We start from the raw sequence: 21,559 nt of genomic DNA on the forward strand, positions 1-21,559 counted from the left end.
TAATATAGGGCTATCCCATGTGCCCTTTCCCAGTGGTAACATCTGGCAAAACTATAGTACAATATCACAACCAGAATATTGACATTGATACAGTCAAGAGATGTAACATTTCCATTCCCATAAGGGTCTCTCGTGTTGCCTTTTCATAGCCATCCCCACTTCTCTCTTGGCCCTATCTCTCCTTAAACCCTGACCAATCACTATTCTGCTCTCCGTTTCTATAAATTTTCTGTAATTTCAAGAATGATATACAAATGAAATAATACACACAGCATATAACCTTTTGGGAATGGCTTTTTCATTCAGTGTAATTCTCTAGAGATTCATCCAGGTCTTGTTCTCAATGATTTGTTCCTTTTTGTTGCTGAATACCATGCTGTGGATGGACCACAGTGTTTTTAATAGTTTACCCATTGAAATACATCTGGGTTGTTTCGGTTTTTGATTATCAAGAAGGAAGATGCTATGAACATTTGTGTATATGATTTTGCAAGAATACAAGTTTTCTTTCTTTCTTTCTTTCCTTTTTTTTTTTTTTTTTTGAGACGGAGTTTCGCTCTTGTTGCCCAGGTTGGAGTGCAAATGGCGCGATCTCGGCTCACTGCAACCTCCGCTTCCCAGGTTCAAGCGATTCTCCTGCCTCAGCCTCCCAAGTAGCTGGAATTACAGGCATGCACCACCATGCCCGGCTAATTTTTTGTATTTTTAGTAGAGATGGCATTTCTCCATGTTGGTCAGGCTGATCTCAAAGTCCTGACCTCAGGTGATCCTCCTGCCTCAGCCTCCCACAGTGCTGGGATTACAGGCGTGAGCCACCACACCCAGCCAAGAACACAAGTTTTCATTTCACTGGGATAAATGTCCAGTATTGCTGGGTAGTTCTGCATTCAGTTTATAACAGAATTTATGAAATTGTTTGCTAGAGTGTCTGTACCATTTTACATCTTCAGCAGCAATATGCAAGTGACCCAGTTTCTCCACATCCTCACCAGCAAATGGTGCTGTCATCATTTTTCATTATAGACATTCTGATAAGTGTGTAGTGATATATCATTGTGATTTTAATTTGCATTTCCCTAGTGACTGATGATGTTTACCATCTTTTCAAATGCTTATTTGCAATCTGTATATCTTTTTCAGTTGAAATGCCTCTTCATGTTTTGGTCCACATTCTAATTGGATTGTTTGCTTTTTTAATAGTTAATTTTGATTGTTCTGTATTTATGCTAGACTGTTCTCGAGGTTATATGTTTTGAAAATATTGTTTCCCATCCTGTAGCTTGTCTTTTCATCCTCTTACCAGGGTCTGTCTCAGAGCAAACGTTTTTAATTTTGATGATGTCCAGTCTATCAATTATTCCTTTTATGGATTGTGATTTTGGTGTTGTTTAGCAACTCTTTGCCTAGCCCTAGGTCCCAAAGTTACACTAATGTGATTTTTCTTCCTTAGCCTGTTAACATGGTGAATCTTTGCCTCGCTCTAGATCTCAAAGACATAGTAATGTGATTTTTCTTCCTTAGCCTGTTAACATAGTGAATTACATTGATTGATCTTCGAAGAGTGAAACAGCGTTGCCTCCCTGAATTAAACCCCACTGGCTCATGATATAAAATTCTTTTTATATATTGCTTAATTATATTTGCTAATATGTTAAAGATTTTGCTTCTATATGTATGTGGTATATTGTTTTGTAACTTTTTCTGTGTGTGTTTTTTGTTTTGTTTTGTTTTGTTTTTTTGAGATAGGGTCTCACTCTGTCACCCAGGTTGTAGTGCAGGGCCTGATCTTGGCTCACTGCAACCACCTCTCAGCCTCAACTGATCCTTCCACCTCAGCCTCCCAAGTAGCTGGGACCAACGCACCACCATGCCCAGCTAAATTTGTGTGTGTGTGTGTGTGTGTGTGTGTGTGTGTTTGGTAGAGACGTGGTTTCACCATGTTGCTCAGGCTGGTCTTGAACTCTTGAGCTCAAGCAATCCACCTGCCTCAGGCCTCCCAAAGTGCTAGGATTACAGGCGTGAGCCACCCCGTCTGGCCTGTCTGTGCGTGTTGTCTTTCTCTGGCTTTGGTATCAGAATATCATTACCTTAATAAAATGAACTAGGAAGAACTCTCTTCTATTTTGGGGCAGAAATTATGTGGCATTGGTGATAATTGTTCTTTAAATATTTGATAGAATTCTCCAGTGAAATCATTTAAGTCTGAAGGCTTTTGGGAGGTGAGGAGAGTTTTAGACTATAAACTGAATTGTCTGAATAGTAATATAGTTAATCAAGTACTCGTTTCATGTTGGGTGAACTGAGGTAATTTGTGCTTTTTGAGGAACTGGTCAATTTTTTCTAATTTTCAAGTTTATGTGAATTTATATGTAGAATTGTTTGTAGTATTAATATTCTTATTATCTGTTTGCTATCTGCAGTATCTGTAATGATATCTCTTATTTTGTTCCTAATATTGTTAATTTGTGCCTTCTCTATCTTTTCTGTGTTAATCTCACTAGAGATCTGTCAATTTTACTGATCTTTTAAAAACCAGCTCCATACTTCATTGATTTTCTCTATTGTTTTTGTTTTTTATTTCATTGTTTTCTGCTCTTATCTTTATTATTTCTTTCCTTCTGCTTGCTTTGGGTTTACTTTGTTCATCTCTTTTTTACGTTTTTTGGGGTAGACACTTAGTTTATTGATTTGATACTTTTTTTCTTTTTTAACTGTGCATTTAGTGCTATAAATATTCCTCTCAGCACAGCGTTAGCTGTTTCCCATAAATTTTGATATGCTGTATTTTCATATTCATTTAGTTCACTGAATTTTTCATTTCCTTTGAGACTTCCTTTTTTGTCCCATGAATTACTTAGAAGTATGTTGATCAGTTTCCAAGTGTTTGGAGATTTTCCTGTTATTTCTCTGTTACTAATTTCTAGTTTAGTTTTATTGTGATCAGTGCTAACACTCTGAATAATTTAATCATTTTAATTTGTTGAGGTTTATTTTATAGCCCAGGATATGATCTATCTTGATATATATTCCATTGGCACTTGAAAGAAAAGTGTATTCTATTGTTGTTGAATAAAATATAAATGTCAATTAAGTCCTATTGGTTGCTAATATTGTAGAACTTTATATTCTTACTGCTCTTCTGCCTAGTTGTTCCATCATCTGTTAAGATGGGGGGAACTGGCCGAGCGCGGTGGCTCAAGCCTGTAATCCCAGCACTTTAGGAGGCCGAGATGGGCGGATCACGAGGTCAGGAGATCGAGACCATCCTGGCTAACTGGGTGAAACCCGTCTCTACTAAAAAACACAAAAAACTAGCCGGGCCAGGTGGCAGGCGCCTGTAGTCCCAACTACTCGGGAGGCTGAGGCAGGAGAATGGCCTAAACCTGGGAGGCGGAGCTTGCAGTGAGCTGAGATCTGGCCACTGCACTCCAGCCTGGGCGAAAGAGCAAGACTCAGTCTCAAAAAAAAAAAAAAAAAAAAAGATGGGGGGAATTGAAGTTTCCAACTATAATTGTAAATTTGTCTATTTCTCCTTTTAGTTCTACATTTTTTACTTTAAATATTGTGTAGCTCTGTTTCTGGTGCATATACGTTTGGGATTTCTAGGTAATCTTTGTGGATTCGCACTTTAATCATTATATAATGCCCTTCTCTGTCTCTGGTAAATTTTATTGCTCTGATTTTATCTGATATTAATATCAGATAATATTTGGTTGATGTTGCTAGATGCCTATTTTTCCATTCTGTTACTTTCACTTGCTTATAATGTTATTATAGGCAGTGAGTTTCATGTAGGCAGCATAGTTCAACAAACCATAGTTGGTTCACTTTTAATCCAATCTGACATCAATTGATGTATTTAGATTATTTATATTTAATTTATTAATGTATTAGATCTTAAGTATGTAATTTTTATTTTTTTCTGAGACAGAGTCTTGCTCTATCACCCAGGCTGGAGTGCAGTGGCAGGATCTCAGCTCACTGCAAGCTCTGCCTCCCAGGTTCACACCTTTCTCCTGCCTCAGCCTTCCGAGTAGCTGGGACTACAGGTGCCCACCACCACGCCCGGCTAATTTTTTGTATTTTTTAGTAGAGACAGTATTTCATCTGTTAGCCAGGATGGTCTCGATCTCCCGACCCCGTGATCCGCCTGCCTCGGCCTCCCAAAGTGCTGGGATTACAGGCGTGAGCCACGGTATAGAGTTTTCAAATGTATCTGTTCATGTAACTTTCAGGAGTTGCTCTAAGTATTGCATTATATATGCATAACTTATCACAGTCTACTGATGTTGTCATTTTACTAGTGCAAGTGAAGTACAGAAAATTTATCTACTTTTGACCAGACACGGTGGCTCATGCCTGTAATCCCAGCACTTTGGGAGACCGAGGTGGGCGGATCACTTGAGGTCAGGAGTTCGAGATCAGCCTGGCCAACATAGAGAAACCCCGTCTCTAATAAAAATACAAAAATTAGCTGGGCGTGGTGGTGGCAGGCACCTCTAATTCCATCTACTGGGGAGGTTGAGGTAGGAGAATCAATCGAACCTGGGAGGTGAAGGTTGCAGTGAGTCGAGATCAGGTCATTGCACTCTACCCTGGGTGACAGAGTAAGACTTTGTTTCAAAAAAAAAAAAAAATCTACTTTGATGTCTTTTTATTCTCTCCTGTTTATAAAATAATGGTCTTCAGTATTTCTTCTACATACATTTACATCAATCAGTGTTATAATTTTGGCTTCCACAATAAAATATAATTTAGAAAGCTCAAGAGGAGAAGGAAAGCCTGTTGTATATACCTGTATTTCTGCTTACTATATACCTTCTTTATCTCTGATGTTCCAGGCTTCCTTCTTTTATTGTTTCCTTTCTGTTTTAAAAAAAACTTCATTTAGCCATTCTTTTAGGGTAGGCTTTCAGGCAACAAATTCTGTCAGTTTTCCTTCATCTGAGAATGTCTCAAGTTCCCCTTTATTTCTTGCAGGATATTTTTCACTGAGTATGGGATTCTGGGTTGACAATTCTTTTCTTGCAGCACCTAGAAAAATATGGTACAACTTCCTTTTGGCCTCCATGATTTCTGATGAGAAATCCACTATTATTTTAGTTATTTTCCCCTTATAAGTAAGTTGTTTTCCTCTGGTGGCTTTCAATATTCTTTCTTTGTCTTTAGTTTTCAGAAGCTTAATTATAAGTCTTGTTGTGAGTTATATGTGTTTATTATGTTTAGGGTTCTCTTAGCTTCTTGAATCTGTATGTTTATATTTCCTGTCAACTTTAGGACATTTTTCAGCCATGATTTCTTTAAGTAGTTTTCTAGCCTCCCCTTATTTTTCCTCTCCTGGAACTTCAATGACATGAATGCTATATCTTTTATTAGAGTCCCATGAATCCCTAAGAATACCTCGTTCATTTGTTTTCAAGTCTATTTTTCTCTGTGTTGGTCTTATTGGTGAACTTCTATTATTCAAACAGCTAAGTGATTTTTCTCATTTGCCCTCTCTATTTTACTGTTGAGCCCATTCACTGAGCTTTTTACTCAGGTTATTATATTTTCAGTTCTAAAATTTTTATTTGGTTCTTTACATCTTTTATTTGTTGGCTGAGTTGTTTTTGTTTTTGTTTTTGTTTTTCTTCTGCTGCTGATGGAGTCATTGGCAAAAAAAACCTTTCCATTTAAAGAATTTGTTTCAACTCACCCTTTTTTATGGCTGCATAATATTCCATGGTGTATATGTGCCACATTTTCTTAATCCAGTCTGTCACAGATGGACATTTGGGTTGATTCCAAGTCTTTGCTATTGTGAATAGTGCCGCAATAAACATACGTGTGCATGTGTCTTTATAGCATGGATGCAGCTGGAAACCATCATTCTTAGCAAACTATCACAAGAACAGAAAACCAAACACCGCATGTTCTCACTCATAGGTGGGAACTGAACAATGACATCACTTGGACTCAGGAAGGGGAACATCACACATCAGGGCCTATCATGGGGAGGGGGGAGGGAGGAGGGATTGCATTGGGAGTTATACCTGATATAAATGACGAATTGATGGGTGCAGCACACCAACATGGCACAAGTATACATATGTAACAAACCTGCACGTTATGCACATGTACCCTAGAACTTAAAGTATAATAAAAAAAAAAAAAAAGAATTTGTTTCAAGTGGTTTCCTAACTGCTTTCTGAAGCATTGTTTTAAATTATGGGTACTTCAAAATCTTTGTCAGATAGTTTTAATATCTCAGGCATCCCAGTGTTAGCATTTGATTGTTTTTTTTTTTTTCCTTCAGTTTGAGATTTTTCTAGTTCCTTGTATGATAAGTGATTTTCAAATTTAAGCCTGGACATTTTCACATTATGTTCTGAGACGCTTGCTCTTTAAATAAACCTTCTTTTTCATCTGTTCTTATCTGACACTGCTCCAGCAGAGAAAGGGGAGTGCCAACTCATTGCTGCCAAGTGAATGTAGAAGTCTGGGTTCCCTATTTGGCTCCACTGAAACTTGAGGGGATACTCTTTGTTATTGCTAGAAAAGGACAGGAGTTCAGACTCCCACATAGTCTTCACTAAGACTGCGGAGACAAGGAGCTAGTTACTGGCCAACAGGAATGAAAGTCCCAACTTCCCACTCGGTCTCTCTGACACCACCCTAGTGGGAGTATTGGAGAAACTTGTTACAGCCTCACAGGGTGAAATTCTGGGCTCCCCACAAGATCTTAATGTGGGTGAGAGTGAGGTCAAAGTGTTTTCTGTGGTGCTTGGCTAAAGTAGCGTGGCCATTGTCTAAACATTTTCTGTCTTGCAAAGGCAGCTCCTTTCCTGGTCCTTTAGCTGGAGAGAACAGCCTTTCATTGGTGCTTTGTTTGTCTGCACCTCTTGGTGTTTTTGGGTTGCCATCATCTTCAGCTTCAAGTCTGAGATTTAGGGGCTAAAAGAAAACCCAGAGTATTAACCACCATGTTGTTCCTTGGGTCCTGGGGTCCCTAGCTTGTCTGCCTATTTCTTTACACTTTCAGAGTTATTTATTTATTTATTTATTTATAATGTTCAACATGTGAGATTGTACTTAATAGCTTTATAAGAAAAAATACATCTACTTCATCTTCCCAGAAGCAAAAATCTTGATATTGTGACTTTTATAATTAGTGGACTCCTCTTCATGAAAAAACAAAATAGGTAAACTAATTTTTCTTTCAAAAGAAAAGTGAGGAGAAAATTACACAAGTAGTTCTGTTGTTTTATTCTAAACATTCCCAAAAGCTTAATTGTTATGGTTAATATTTTGTATCATCAAAGAATGTTGCCTCAGTCAAAATAATTATTTATTTTCCTAATGGCCCAGTTTTTCTTCCTATGCACTTAATGGTAGTCAACAGTGGCAAAAAGACTGTGTGGATATTGCAGAAATATATTAGTGATTACAGAAGCAAGTGGAAGCGTGTATCTCTTTTGGATTTTGGAAAAACTGTTTAGTAATAGAAATAGAAAATAACACTCATTTACTGAATGTTTGGCATATTTAACGTATGGGAGACACAGAGAGTAAAACCTAAAGAAAATGCAAACCATAAAACAAATAAAGCAAAATCAAATATATACGATTCAGTGTTATGGGAATATAGAGAATGAATGAGTAATTATGAATAAAAAATTTAGGTAAGAAATTAATATAAATGGCATGTGAGCTGTATTGGGGGAAAAGTTCACTCAATACTTATCATCTGCCTACTTTATGGAGGCTAGTCAGTGCTAGATGCAGAACAAATAGTATTTTGACTGAGTCTGGGAAATGGGGTGGGGTGGAGTGGGTAGGCAGGCATTTCAGTAGGAGTATAGCTAAAGCTGACACATAAAAATGTGGGGAGCAAAATAGAGTTTATGAATATAACTATGAAGCCATGCTATTTGAAAGCTCATTCTATACGGAAAGACTAAATTGTACTAGTAGTAATTACAGGTAACTTTTATTCACACTATGTGCCAGGTACCAGGCTACATGCTTTACACGAAGCATTTTTATTTCATTCTCATATTAATGCTTTGCAACAGGTATTAGTATTATTAGCTCCACTTTAGAGATGAAGGAACTGAGGTTTAGAGAAAAGAAGTAACATACTTATGATCATGCAATTAGAAAGTGGTGGAATTTTAGAATTAAGAAATTTAGAATAGCATTGAAAATGCTTACTTTGGGATTTTTACTCATATGAATATTGTTTTACAGATGTTGATGGCATGGACCTGGGCAAAAAGGTCAGCATCCCCAGAGACATCATGTTGGAAGAATTATCCCATCTCAGTAACCGTGGTGCCAGGCTATTTAAGATGCGTCAAAGAAGATCTGACAAATACACATTTGAAAATTTCCAGTATGAATCTAGAGCACAAATTAATGTAGGTATAACTTGAACATGTGGTATCCAAATGAATGAGCAGTATTTCTAAATTTGTATGTATGACTAGTTTCTCAAGCAAATATTCTATATATCTTTTTTCAATTTATTCTGTTAGGCTATTTTTTTTTTATCATAATGAATAGTTTAGGTGGGTAAACAAAAGAAGTATTATGTATGATATGAATATGCTTTTAGTTCAACAGGGACATTGTAAGCTTGTAGATTTGGCACTGAGGAACTTGTCTGTTCCACTAAGAGGAGGGAGAGGGAATGGAGAGAAGTGGTACTAAAAGTTTCCATGGTCTTATCACAACCAGTTACATGTTTGAGATGGAAACACTTCCAAAGCACATAGCGCTCCACAAGCGAGGATAAGCATTTTATTCACTGAGTAAATCTTGGCACTGAAAACATGCCTAGGAACTACAGACACATTCAACGTCCTTTCAAAGCATTTATTCCGCATTGTGTAGGGAAGTCTGGTACTCACTAACGACAAAAACTAGTTTGGATATAACTCTTTGGACAGAGATTTCCTCAACTCAAAGCTAGTAAACAAACAAAAATTAAACTACATTTTACTTTATTGTATTAATATTATATTCACTTAAACTGTCATTTAAAAAGATTGTAGAGGAAAAAGTTGATAGTAGAAAGGCAACCAGCTTTGGGAAGATGGCTTTAAAATTCAAATGGCTGGTGTGAAGAATCAAAAAGGAACAGTGCAATTGTCTTAAATTTGAAAAGATCATGATGACTTCAACAAATACGTTTTATTTACTGAGAGTTTCTTCCTAGAGCTATTAAAGATTTACTTACAAATTTAAGCCTGAAAACTCACCAGCTCCCATCACTAATAAGTTGTTTTGAGGCTGGGCGCGGTGGCTCAAGCCTGTAATCCCAGCACTTTGGGAGGCCGAGACGGGCGGATCACAAGGTCAGGAGATCGAGACCATCCTGGCGAACACAGTGAAACCCCGTCTCTACTAAATATACAAAAAACTAGCCGGGCGAGGTGGCGGGCGCCTGTAGTCCCAGCTACTTGGGAGGCTGAGGCAGGAGAATGGCGGGAACCCGGGAGACGGAGCTTGCAGTGAGCTGAGATCCGGCCACTGCACTCCAGCCTGGGCGACAGAGCAAGACTCCGCCTCAAAAAAAAAAAAAAAAAAAAAAGTTGTTTTGAATGGACAGCTCACTTCTTTACAGCAAACAGACTAATTTCCCTGATTTATTTTACCATAATTACTAAAACACATTATAGAAACTAATATCTACATCCACAAACACCAACATTTTGTTTCCCATATTTCTATTTTCCTTGTTACGTTTTTTGTTAACAGAAAATGTTGAGAGGACATTTAACAAATTTATTTTCATATTTGTGAACATTCTTCAGCCATCCATTGATTAAATCTAGTTTTAATCGTGAATTCAGTTAGCCATCAAATCTTACTCAACTATAGTATTTACACTTGTGAGAAATGATTTTTTAGTTGAAGTCAGTGTACCCTATAAGTATTCCCAGTATCCTCTTACCAAAAACATCTTGTAAGTATGAGTCAAAAATAATCCCTACCCCATCTGCTGGAGTCTATGTAATCATATTCTTTCAATAATGACAATAGAGAAGACTCTACGGAGTAGTACAAAATAAGGTGGCTTAAGGAAGTCTTTGAAAAGTCATCTGCAAGTTTAGACATTTGAATAAACGAATAATGTCAGTTTTTATAACTTCCACTTACATCTCTAGGAATAATGCTTTAACTACAATTCTGAAGAAAGGTACAATAAGATTTAAAATGTCCCTGTGAACACAACATATTATCTTACCACCAGTATTTCAAATTATTGACTATAATTTTATATACCTGTGGTCGAATGTGTGCTGGTTACACACAATATATATAAGAACATGTCTTGGCTGGGCGCGGTGGCTCACGCCTGTAATCCCAGCACTTTGGGAGGCCGAGGTGGGCGGATCCAGGAGGTCAGGAGATCGAGACTATCCTGGCTAACATGGTGTAAACCTCCGTCTCTACTAAAAAATACAAAAAAAAATTAGCCAGGTGCGCTGGCGGGCGCCTGTAGTCCCAGGTGCTTGGGAGGCTGACGCAGGAGAATGACGTGAACCTGGGAGGCGGAGCTTGCAGTGAGCCAAGATCACGCCACTGCACTCCACACCCCAGTCTGGGCCACAGAGCCCGACACCGTTTCAAAAAAAAAAAAAAAAAAGAACATGTCTTGACAATTTTTCACTATTCCCAGAAGACTGGGCACTGAATAAATAAAATGGCCCCAAACAGGTTTATTGAAATAAATAATTAAATATTGATAAATAACTCAGAGCAATAAGCAATAATAATGTATGCAATAAAGTCATATTTTATTGAGTTACATAACATACTCTGAAGTGTGATGAATTTTACTCTTCTTTCAAAATAAGTAAAGTAGTATTCAAGGAAGTATGTTCATTTGACTTAAGCAACACCATAATAAAGAAGATTGAAACTCAGCTGTCAGAACTCTAGAGTTCTTGGCACCAACTCCTTTCATGGTGTAATTAAAGGAAACTCTGGCCTGGGAATCAGGAGACCAAGGTTTGGTCCTGGCTCTCCCACCAGCCATGTGATTTAGGGTTAACTCAAAAGGGGTTTTTGTTTTGTTTTGTTTTGTTTTTTGTTTTTTGCCTTTCTGAATTTCTCCCTTCATTTTAAAAATAAAGATATGCACTCCAATACTCTCTCAGGTGCCTTCTGTCTTTAATGATCTGTGTGTTGCCTGATCTTAATTCAAAAAATTACCTGCACAATAAATCATTAAGGAAGATAGTGAGCCACATTGTACAATGATACACTTACTTTGTCAAGGCTGTAGATTGCAGCTTGAAACGTTAATATGACAGGAATTCAAAAATAATATTAGACTCAGGTCTATTTCCATTCATATTCATTTATACTTTTGGCAAATATTTACTGGGTGCCTATTATGTTCTAGATACTATGCTGCAAGTTCAAAGATAAATAAATACAGGCTTTATCTAGTGATATGGAGACCAAACAACATTGAAAGATAAGAGAGCTTTTATTTACTTACAATCTAGTTCTTGAATGATCCTTGTGTGATTTATACCACATTAATCTAATTTATTGACTACATTTTCTGGAACAAGCTTTTACTTTTACTGCTTCCCTTGAGCAATAGATGTTGTCAAAGTAATAATTTAACTCAGCTTTATATATTTCGTATTCTAGTATAATGTTGAAGACCTATATAAATGAAAATATAAACCACCCTCCTGGTAATTAATGCCATTTGTTCAAACATTACCATTTTAAAAATAGAAAAAATAAGTGTAGCTTTGAATTCTATTGGTGAGGGACACTGGCAAATTCAAGCTACATATACTTTCTATGACATAAACAGCAATAATAGTAAATATGTGTTCCTAAAAAGAAATGAACATTGCTTGCTACATGAGCCAATTTTGAAGCCCTAGTTCATAAACTATTTCTTAACCAAAATGGCAAAATGGAGATGGATGAAGAAAATAGGCCACCAGAAATAAAGTAAAATGGAAGAATGCTTCATGATAATTAAAATTCTCTTCTTATAAGTTACTGCAAAAAGATACTATATTTTTTGAATCACTAAAAATCTTAAATACTACTGGGAAAAGGGGAAGTATACTATTAAAAGTAATTCTGAAATAAGACCACACTAAATAATTGGAACTCTAAATATATGTTTGCTTTGTTCAAAAAATAACTTCTACCATGTATTTGGCACAAAGCATGGAACAGACAAAGAAGCCTTCTTTTTTATTTCTATTGATATTTTAACAGAAATCATGTAAATCATCTTCTATATGTGTTTTTAATTTACATAGTCATAATCTATAGGATATGGCTCTAGTTTTGTTTTCTTTAGAGTCAACTTAACTGAGGTAAAGAGAGACATATTTTCATTTGTCTTTCCAACTTTTCTGAAAGGAATTGCAGGTGATGGAATGCTGTGGTGTAAGGCTTATAATTATATAGGTTACTGTCTAGCTATTATATGGCTTTGCTTGTTTTCTTAATGATGATGTAGAGGTATTCGGTGTCTCCTGATAATTAATGACTAACTAGAAAGAGTTGATTTTCTGGCTCATCATTAATTCCCAGGAAGAGGTTACAGAATGTTAGTATTACAATTCCTAGAAATTAATGTAGGTGGAATTATTTGTAAGTTTAGGTGAAATTCATTTCATGAACACATTCTAGGAACTTAGAAAATGTTATTCTTTGTGCATTATGCATTTAAACTTCCTAAATTTATCTCAAATGCCTTTTTATTTACAATTACAGTTATCAGGAACTTTACACTTTTTAAAGAGGTAGTATAGATTTAGAAGTAAAAACAAAAAGATACTAATCTAGTCAATTATTAAGTCCAACACCCAAGATAGGAGCTGAGTTCAAAATGCAAAATGTTATATTACACACACACACACACACAATGCCTGTCTTAGTCCATTCATGTAGTTATAAATAAATAGCTGAGACCAGGTACTTTATAAAGAAAAGAAGTTTATTTGGCTGATGGTTCTGTGGGCTGTACAAGAAGCATGGCATCAGCACCTGCTTCTGGTAAGGGCCCCAGGAAACTTCCACTCATGGCAGAAGGGAAAGGGGAGTTGGCATCACGTGGTGAGAGAAGAAGGAAGGGAGAGGAGGGAGGAGGTGCCAAGTTCCTTTTAACAATCAGTTCTCATAGGAACTAATTACTGCAAGGATGGCACCAAGTCATTCATGAGGAATCCACCTCCATGACCAAACACCTCACACTAGGCCCCAACTCCAACACTGGAAATGAAATTTCAACATGAGATTTAGAGGGGACAAATATCCAAATCATATCAGTGGCCAACTAGACTTCAACCAGATTATAAATAGGGTGGGGACTCCAAATGACATAAATGCAATACCAAAATCCAGGTAACAGGAACAAGTAAAGAAAGAGCATGAGAAGGTGGCATAGGTTTTATTGAAGTATTGAGATAATACAGAATATGGAGACATTTCCAGTAGATTAAGTTAGTCAGAAAGAATAGGGAAATTCTAAGATGGGTCTTAGAGGAAACCTGGGATTTGGTTTAGTAAAGAACAGAAAGGACGGTATTCCAAGCAGGTGAAACAGCTTGTGGGGCTGAGGAGGGCAGAGGGTAGCAGTGGAGAACTGGCTTGTGGAAGTTTGCAAGGAATGAAAGGAAAGTTTGTGAGGTGAGTACGACATCTTCATTACCAGGCAAAAGAGTTTGTATTTTATTCACTAGGCAATTAGGAACAATTTCCAAAGATTGTAGTAATGCCACACCAGCATTTGTATTCGGTCTGACTGGAAGGAAAATGCTGGGTGGAAAATGAACAGAAGGCAGATGATGATATGATAAAGTATGAGCAATGAGGATAACAGGCGCATGAAGACTAACGTGAAAAAGGAAGATGACATTTGTCATAGTGAAAAAGAATCAGCTGGGTTTGGCTATTCATTCACTAAAAATTCAGCTAATGTTTACTGACTGCTTGTGCTATATAAGGCACCATCTTAGGCTCTGTAAAAGACATATGGGCAAACTGAAATTCCCTGTTCTCAAGTAGCTAACAAGCTAGTAAACGAAACAGGACAAAACATATTATTTTAAAGGTGAATTATAGCAAATGATATGGGAGCAGCCAGAAAAAAGACAAAAAAACTTTTTATTGGAAGGGGAGGAAGAATAACGGAAGGGGTGTTTTTTAAATTAGGACAGATCTGATCATGGTAATGATGGAGAGGGGGTATCTTGCTAGAGGAACTCCTATGATCAAAGATCAAAGGTAGAAAGGTGGAAAAGCATACAAGATAATGGGGGAACCTTGATCTATGATCAAAGGTAGAAACGCATACAAGATAATGGGGGGATCATAAATGGTTTGGTTTTAAGCTTAGGGTACATCTTTAAAAACCGATGAGACTAGGTAGGCAGGTCTCAGTGCAAGGCTAAAGCATTTAGGCTTATTCAGTATGCAATAAAGTGTGAACGTGATGATGAGTTTGCAATTAGGCATGCGATGTTTAAAGTTTTAAAAATGTTTAAAGTGGTAATATTTTTGCTATAAATTTTAACCTCGGGCAGAGACAGCTCTAAGAGAATTCCTTCCCAAAGTAGATCTTTTAAAATTCTAATAGAGATTAAGTATTTCTGTTTAAAAAGCTGTTAGTTGAAAAGATATATATGTTCCTGGGAAGTCAGTATATCATCAGATTATCCATATTTTATAAGTATAATTTATTCATGAAGATTTTATTTTATCATTGGCATTTTCTGCCCTGTCCAAATGCGGGCTTTGATGAAGCAGACGAAAGAAGGTAGGCTTAAATTTGGACTACTGCTTTGAAAGTAGACTTTTTTGGGATGCTGCAGAGATTAACATGAATGCAAAAGCACTTGGGGAGGGACTGTGTGGGTGAAGCATAAAAATGGAGATAAACTTTATTTCCTTCATAATTGTATTAGGTGAGGATCTTAATTTATGGCCTTTAGTTACGGTAAGTAGTTAAGTTTTAAAGCAAAATTGTATTCTATCCTGAAATTGCTATAAAGTTTAAAAAGTGTTAAAATGTAAAGGTATATTTCATCACAAAATCTTACAAACAAATATAGAAATTAAAAAATTAAAGATTTTCTGTATGTCACACACAAAAGAGTCAAAATCAGTGTCTAATTGCTATGCTTTTTACTAAATTTTTATTTTTGAAGTTAAAAGATAATTTGACCTAATCCCTTCTTTTAAAATACACATATTTCCTATATGCAATTAAAACAATGATTTCTTGTAAGAATATAACTTAGCTATACTTTTGAGGACATTACCTACTACAATGACTATTTGTTTTCTTAAAATGCAAACTGAACATTTCTAAGGTGCTATATTATTGCCATAGAACAAATCCTGTAATAGTAAAACACATTTATCGAAATTTAAAAGACAAATGTCTTTTTTTCAGCATTTTATTTTCTAAAAATCACAAATTTTTCCTTTTGCAAGTCTGTACAACCTAAAATAGAAATGATTTTTGGTTTTTTTGGGCGTACATATGATTGCCGTTCAAATTTCAGATTAGATTTTTAAACTTTCTATCCACTAAAGAATCTAATTAAAGCCCAAATATAAATACAATGGAACATAAGAATTATTAGACCAAATGCCTGGCCAATATGCTCTACATTATTAGATTAGTAAGGATTCAAAAATTAAATACATTTTTCTCATAGGGATGTTCTGAATAGAAAATGAAATGATTGGTATGACCCACTAGACACAGTGCCTGGCACACAGTAAGGCTCAATTAATTTCAGCTTTTATTATTATTAAGTGGATTGTCATCATACAACAGATCTTAGACTGATATCGGTAAATTTTCTCATTGAAGTGTGCAACCATCTTACTATGAAATACTTATTGAGGTCCCAGGAAGTAATGAAGCGACATTGCATTTAAATTATAAATACACAAATGAAGTTTTGCATATATAGCTCCTATTATTGTGCTTACATTTTTGAGTTTTCAGCAGAGTTTACTTTTGATTAAATACAGCACAGTATTGCTATGCAGAATGGGAAAGTGGATGGAAGTAACTTGGAAGGTGGTTCGCAGCAAGCCCCCTTGACTCCTCCCAACACCCCAGATCCACGAAGCCCTCCAAATCCAGAAAACATTGCACCAGGTAACCAATCCCCTTGCCAATAGAACAATAAAATTTCTATGTACCTCATGATATGACTCAAGGTATTTAAAGCCTTTGTTAAATAGTATTTAAATAATATATGTTTTCTCATTAAATATGTTTTTTGGGCCCCAGGCACAGTGGCTCCCACCTGTAATCCCAGCACTTTGGGAGACTGTGGTGGGTGGATCACCTGAGCCCGCAAGTTTGAGACCAGCCTGGACCACATGGTGAAACCTAGTTTCTACAATAAATACAAAATTTAGCTGGGTGTGGTGGTGCACACCTGTAGTCCCAGGTGCTTGGGGGGCTGGGGTAGGAGGATCATTTGAGTCCAGGAGGTGGGGGCTGCAGTGAGTCATGATCACACCACTGCACTCCAGCCTGGGCAACAAAGAAAGTGAGATCCTGACTCAAAAAAAAAAAAAAAAAAAGTTTTTTGGATAAATACAAGACAAATGCAAAAATTCAGACCTAAAGGAATCACATAAAACATTTATAGTAGCCATATGTTCTTTGTTTTAGATGGTCTGTTAATCACCTGCTATATTGAAAATTATAATAAGTAATTTGTAATTATATTGAAATCTATTTGTATAGGATTGCATAATTTATAAAGTACTGCGATATATATTTTCTTCTTGAATTTCACAGTAACTCTGTCACATACTAATTGCAATCCTCATTTTATAAATTAAGACATTGAGGTTATGAATGTCTATGAAGCAGCAAAGAATGAATAAGACCTAGTATTTGACAGCACACCAGGGTGACCATAGTCAATAGTAACTTAATTGTACATTTTACAATAACTAAAAGAGTATAACTGGATTGTTTTTAACATAAAGAATAAATGCTTAAGATGATGGATACCCCGTTTATCCTGATGTGGTTATTGCACATTGCATGCTATTTTCAAAATATCTAATGAACCCCATAAACACATACACCTATTATGTACCCACAAGAGTTAAAAATAAAAATCCTTTAAATTAAAATTACAAGAAAAAAAGAATTAGGGCCAGGCACAGTGGCTCACACCTATAATACCAGCACTTTGAGAGGCTGAGGAGGAGGCTGAGGAGGATCACTTTAGGCGAGGAGCTCGAGACCAGCCTGGTCAACATAACAAGACCCTATCTCTACAAAAAATAAATAAATATAACAAAAAAGAATTAAGCCCAGATCTGGTGCCAAATTTCAAGTGCCTCATGTCAACAGACCTTATGGAGATTGTTTTTGTTATTCTCTGTTCCCTCAGAGGACTTTCAGTGCAGCTCCTAAACAGTATACACTTGTTTATCATTTTAAAAGAGAATCAACTCCTTTTTCAGTTTATAGTCTTTATAAATAATGTTAGGTATTAAAATAAGACATCTTTCAAAAAATTACATTATCTAATTAGACAACTTTTCAAAGTAACCTATAGTGTCTTTGAAAATTCAAGCATTTCCTCAAGAGTAATGTATAGATTTCAAAAATTTAAAATAGTTATGTCTTGAAGCTAAAGATATATGTCTTTTTTTTGTAAAATAAACAGTAAATTTAGCAAAATTACTCCTAGCATTCTTCTCAAATGTAATACTATTTTTGAAAATATGTAAATATTTTGAGATGTTATACAGGTACAGCACCTGTAAAACATTGAATATTATTTAAAAATAAGGTATTAGAGCATTCTTAATGAGCACGGTGAGAAAAACTATGGATAGACTTAGCAAAATAACATTGGCCGGGCGCGGTGGCTCAAGCCTGTAATCCCAGCACTTTGGGAGGCCGAGACGGGCGGATCATGAGGTCAGGAGATCAAGACCATCCTGGCTAACACGGTGAAACCCCTTCTCTACTAAAAAATACAAAAAACGAGCCGGGCGAGGTGCTGGGCGCCTGTAGTCCCAGCTACTCTGGAGGCTGAGGCCGGAGAATGGCGTAAACCCGGGGGACGGAGCTTGCAGTGAGCTGAGATCCGGCCACTGCACTCCAGCCCAGGTGACAGAGCCAGACTCCATCTCAAAACAACAAACAAACAAACAAACAAACAAAAACAACAACAACAACAACAAAAAAAACCTTGAAGGAAACCAATTAGGCACAATTAAAATGCATACCATCCTGAAATGGATTATTTTAATAAAGTTCTCTGGTAGCTGTCAACAAAAGTTATGGCAGAAAAAGCAGGTAACAGAGTCTGTATCTACATCATCAACCACATAAGAAAAGAAACAAGGTTTAGAATCAGACAGATCCGGGTTCAACCCTCAGACAGATCCAGGTTCAACCCTATGGCTCTTCCCGTTTTACTGCTGTACTGGGAAAGGAAATACATCTCTTTGGGCCTTAGTTTCCTCAATCTGTAAAACAGAGAAAAGAAATCTCACTGCACAGAAAAGAAATCTCCCTGTGCAAAGTAAGTGTGATGGTATGAGTGTAGCCCCTAACATGTATTAAGAACTCAGTTAAAGTTAATTCTTTCCCCATCCACCTTTACATCCTTCTTACACAATAGAATACACAGATACTATCTGAGCTCCAACCACTGTACTACAACCCCTGCTTACTTTTTGCAGTGTTTTTTTTTAATTAAATAGGAAAGAGAGAGGACATATGGAAAAGTGAATGCTGATACAATTTAGTGCTCTCATCACTTGGAACTTTTATTATGTAGTCATTACTGTATACTATGGAATTACAAAATGAATAGAATAATTAATCTCTATCCTCAAGGAATTAATAGACATAGAGAGATGGAGCAAATGTCCAAAGTATATTTATATTTTCACCTTCTGTGTATATAATTTAACATCATATGCGCATTTTACTGACCATCAGGAATAAATATGTGTGTGGTTGTGTACGTATGTTTATATATATCCAGAGAGAGACTTTGTGGGGGGAAAACTGCATACTTTATTAAATGGTATATTCAACACACTTTTCTGTATCTTAATTTTCTCATGTAATGGAACCTCAAAGATGTACCTCCAACTCAACTGTTATATAGCCCTAATTAATATTGTTTAAATTGACATGTAATAATTGTACATATTCTTGGGGTACATAGTGATGTTTTGATACATATCCATCATCTCAAATATTTATTATTTCTTTGTGTTGGAAGTATTCAGTATCCTCCTTCTAGCTATCTGAACTTTATATTCTTATTTATATATAAATTTTTATATAAATAACTATATATTATTCTTACAACACCCTACAGTGTTATAGAAGACTAGAACTTATTCCTCCTGCTATAATTTTGCATTCTTTAACAAATCTCTCTTTGTCTCCACTTCTCTCTACTGTTCCCAGCCTCTAGTATCCTCTGTCCTATTTTTTACCCCTGGGAGATCAACCTTTTTTAGCTTCCACATATGAATGAGGACATGCAATGTTTAACTTAAGAGAAATTTTTAAAGCACTAATTTATGTAGCTATTTAGAGCCAGTATCCAATTATTAAATATTAGAGAATGTCTATGTAATATAGAGTAAGAAAAGGGGGAGTTTGGGTGTTATTAGGTAGTTTACTATGAAGCAAGAGTACAAATGGATTCTTCCTTCTGAGTAGATAAGTTGAAAAGTACAATAAGCTCAGTAAACAAACTATAATTATTCCAATTTAGCAAATTAATTTGTTAGTGATTAACCAACTATGTATCCAAAAGCCAACTTTTTTCATACATGAATAAAGAATAGTATGAAAATGCCATAATACTGTAAAAATAAAATTTATCTAAATTTCAGTTATATTAAAACATTTAAAAATAAAATAAATGTAGACATATGGCATTGCTGAATTGTAATATTTCTGTGTGGTTAAACATAAGCACATTCTTTTCTATAAATAACTCAGCGTATCAAAAAAGAAAAAAGTTGTTATTTAATGACTTCTATAAAAAGAAATTAGAAAACCCTGAATGTTCAAAATTGGGGAAAGATTACATAACTATGGTTACTTAATTTAATAGATTATTGTGAAGCCCTTAAAATAATTATGAACATGATATAGTAACATTTAAAAGTATTTTCAACAAATTTTTGGGAAAAACGTAATACTACACTAGATGTTCTAGTTATGTGATCATTATGTTTATGCATAAAGAAAAACTGGAAGAAAATACACAAAATTAAATATTTGTGTTAGGGTGGTGGGATTTTGAGGGATTTTGAGGAAATTTTAAAAATTTTATAAAACTTAAAATTTTCTGGTTTTTAAAGGTCTGACCTCTGTTCAACTCCAGGAAAGGAATAGGACATGAAATGTGGTAGTTACGGTGATACAGTTACATATAATATACAAAGACAAGACACAGAAGAGAGAACTCTTTTCCTTGGGGAGGCAGAAATGGCTTCATAGAAGGGTGATCTGAAGCCAAGGCTTATAATAGAAATTTGCACATGACAAGAAGTAGGGAGAACATTCCAGGCACAGAAAATAAACAGACCCAGTAGGGGGGCATAAGGGGCACCCCAAGCAACAAGTAACTGGATCCATAATCCTGGAGCAAAGAGTGTGAAAGGAGAAAGCATGTGGTGAGGCTGGATGGGTGGAAGGACCACATGGGTCATGCTGAGTAGTTGCGATTTTGTCCTGGGAGGCATTAGGGCCCCCTGAGCAGGGAAAGAGCGTAGCCAGTTAGGAAGGTCTCCTGGGGCAGCAGTGTGGAGGGTGGCTGGGAGAGGGTTAGAGCTAAAGGATTAGTTTTGAAGCTGTGGTGAACACCCAGGCAAGAGACACCTGGGCCTGACCCAGGGCAGGAGTAACAGAAATGTAAAGAGAATTTTTTAGAGCAATGTTCCTTGTTGTTCTGTTTGTAGACCACCTGCATAAGATTTGTATGAGAGTTTGTTAAACATTGGAGTTTTAGGTCATACCTGAGACTTACTGAAGCCAAACTTCTGGAGGGAGGATCCTATTATCTACATTTTAAATACGTATCCAAGATAATTCAGACACACAATAATATGAGAGCCACTGTTTTAGAAATCCTTAGGAAGTATAGTTGGTTACACTTTGTGATTTCTTGTGGGGATGAGGGAGATTTTTTGGATAATGCTCTGTCTTGGGCATCTGAGAGTAAAGTGATAACATTTGCTAAAATAACCAAAATAGAAAAAGAAGTAGAATATATTAGAAAATGGCTGCATTTAGGTCTAGACAAGTTATAAATGGTGCCACTGGATCATTTATTTTGATAAATATAGTGAATAATTGACTAGAGGGCTTGATGTTTTTAAAAAAAAAGAATTATCAATACATAGGTCACAATCGAAGCTATGAATATAAATGGAATTTTCTAGGTAGAGTGCATTGTGTAAGAAAAGAGCTTTGAGGAACAACAGTATTTAAGTGGTAAGCAGAGAAAAGGAGCCTACCAAAAAACATTTCTATTAGATACTGGAGACAATC

At 36.1% G+C, this 21,559-nt stretch overlaps 1 protein-coding gene across 1 annotated transcript in view; it reads left to right on the forward strand.

Moving 5' to 3' along the window:
* Positions 1-21,559, forward strand: part of MYOZ2 (myozenin 2) — a 53,935-nt gene that overhangs the window by 8,479 nt on the left and 23,897 nt on the right. Inside the window, exons 3-4 of the mRNA XM_033215121.1 lie at positions 8,230-8,399; positions 16,021-16,150. Of these exons, the coding sequence (XP_033071012.1) occupies positions 8,230-8,399; positions 16,021-16,150 (300 nt within the window). The remainder of the gene's footprint in view (positions 1-8,229; positions 8,400-16,020; positions 16,151-21,559) is intronic.

The sequence above is a fragment of the Trachypithecus francoisi genome, unplaced genomic scaffold (assembly GCF_009764315.1).
Source record: "Trachypithecus francoisi isolate TF-2019V2 unplaced genomic scaffold, Tfra_2.0 Lachesis_group1, whole genome shotgun sequence".
Classification (NCBI taxonomy): Eukaryota; Metazoa; Chordata; class Mammalia; order Primates; family Cercopithecidae; genus Trachypithecus; species Trachypithecus francoisi.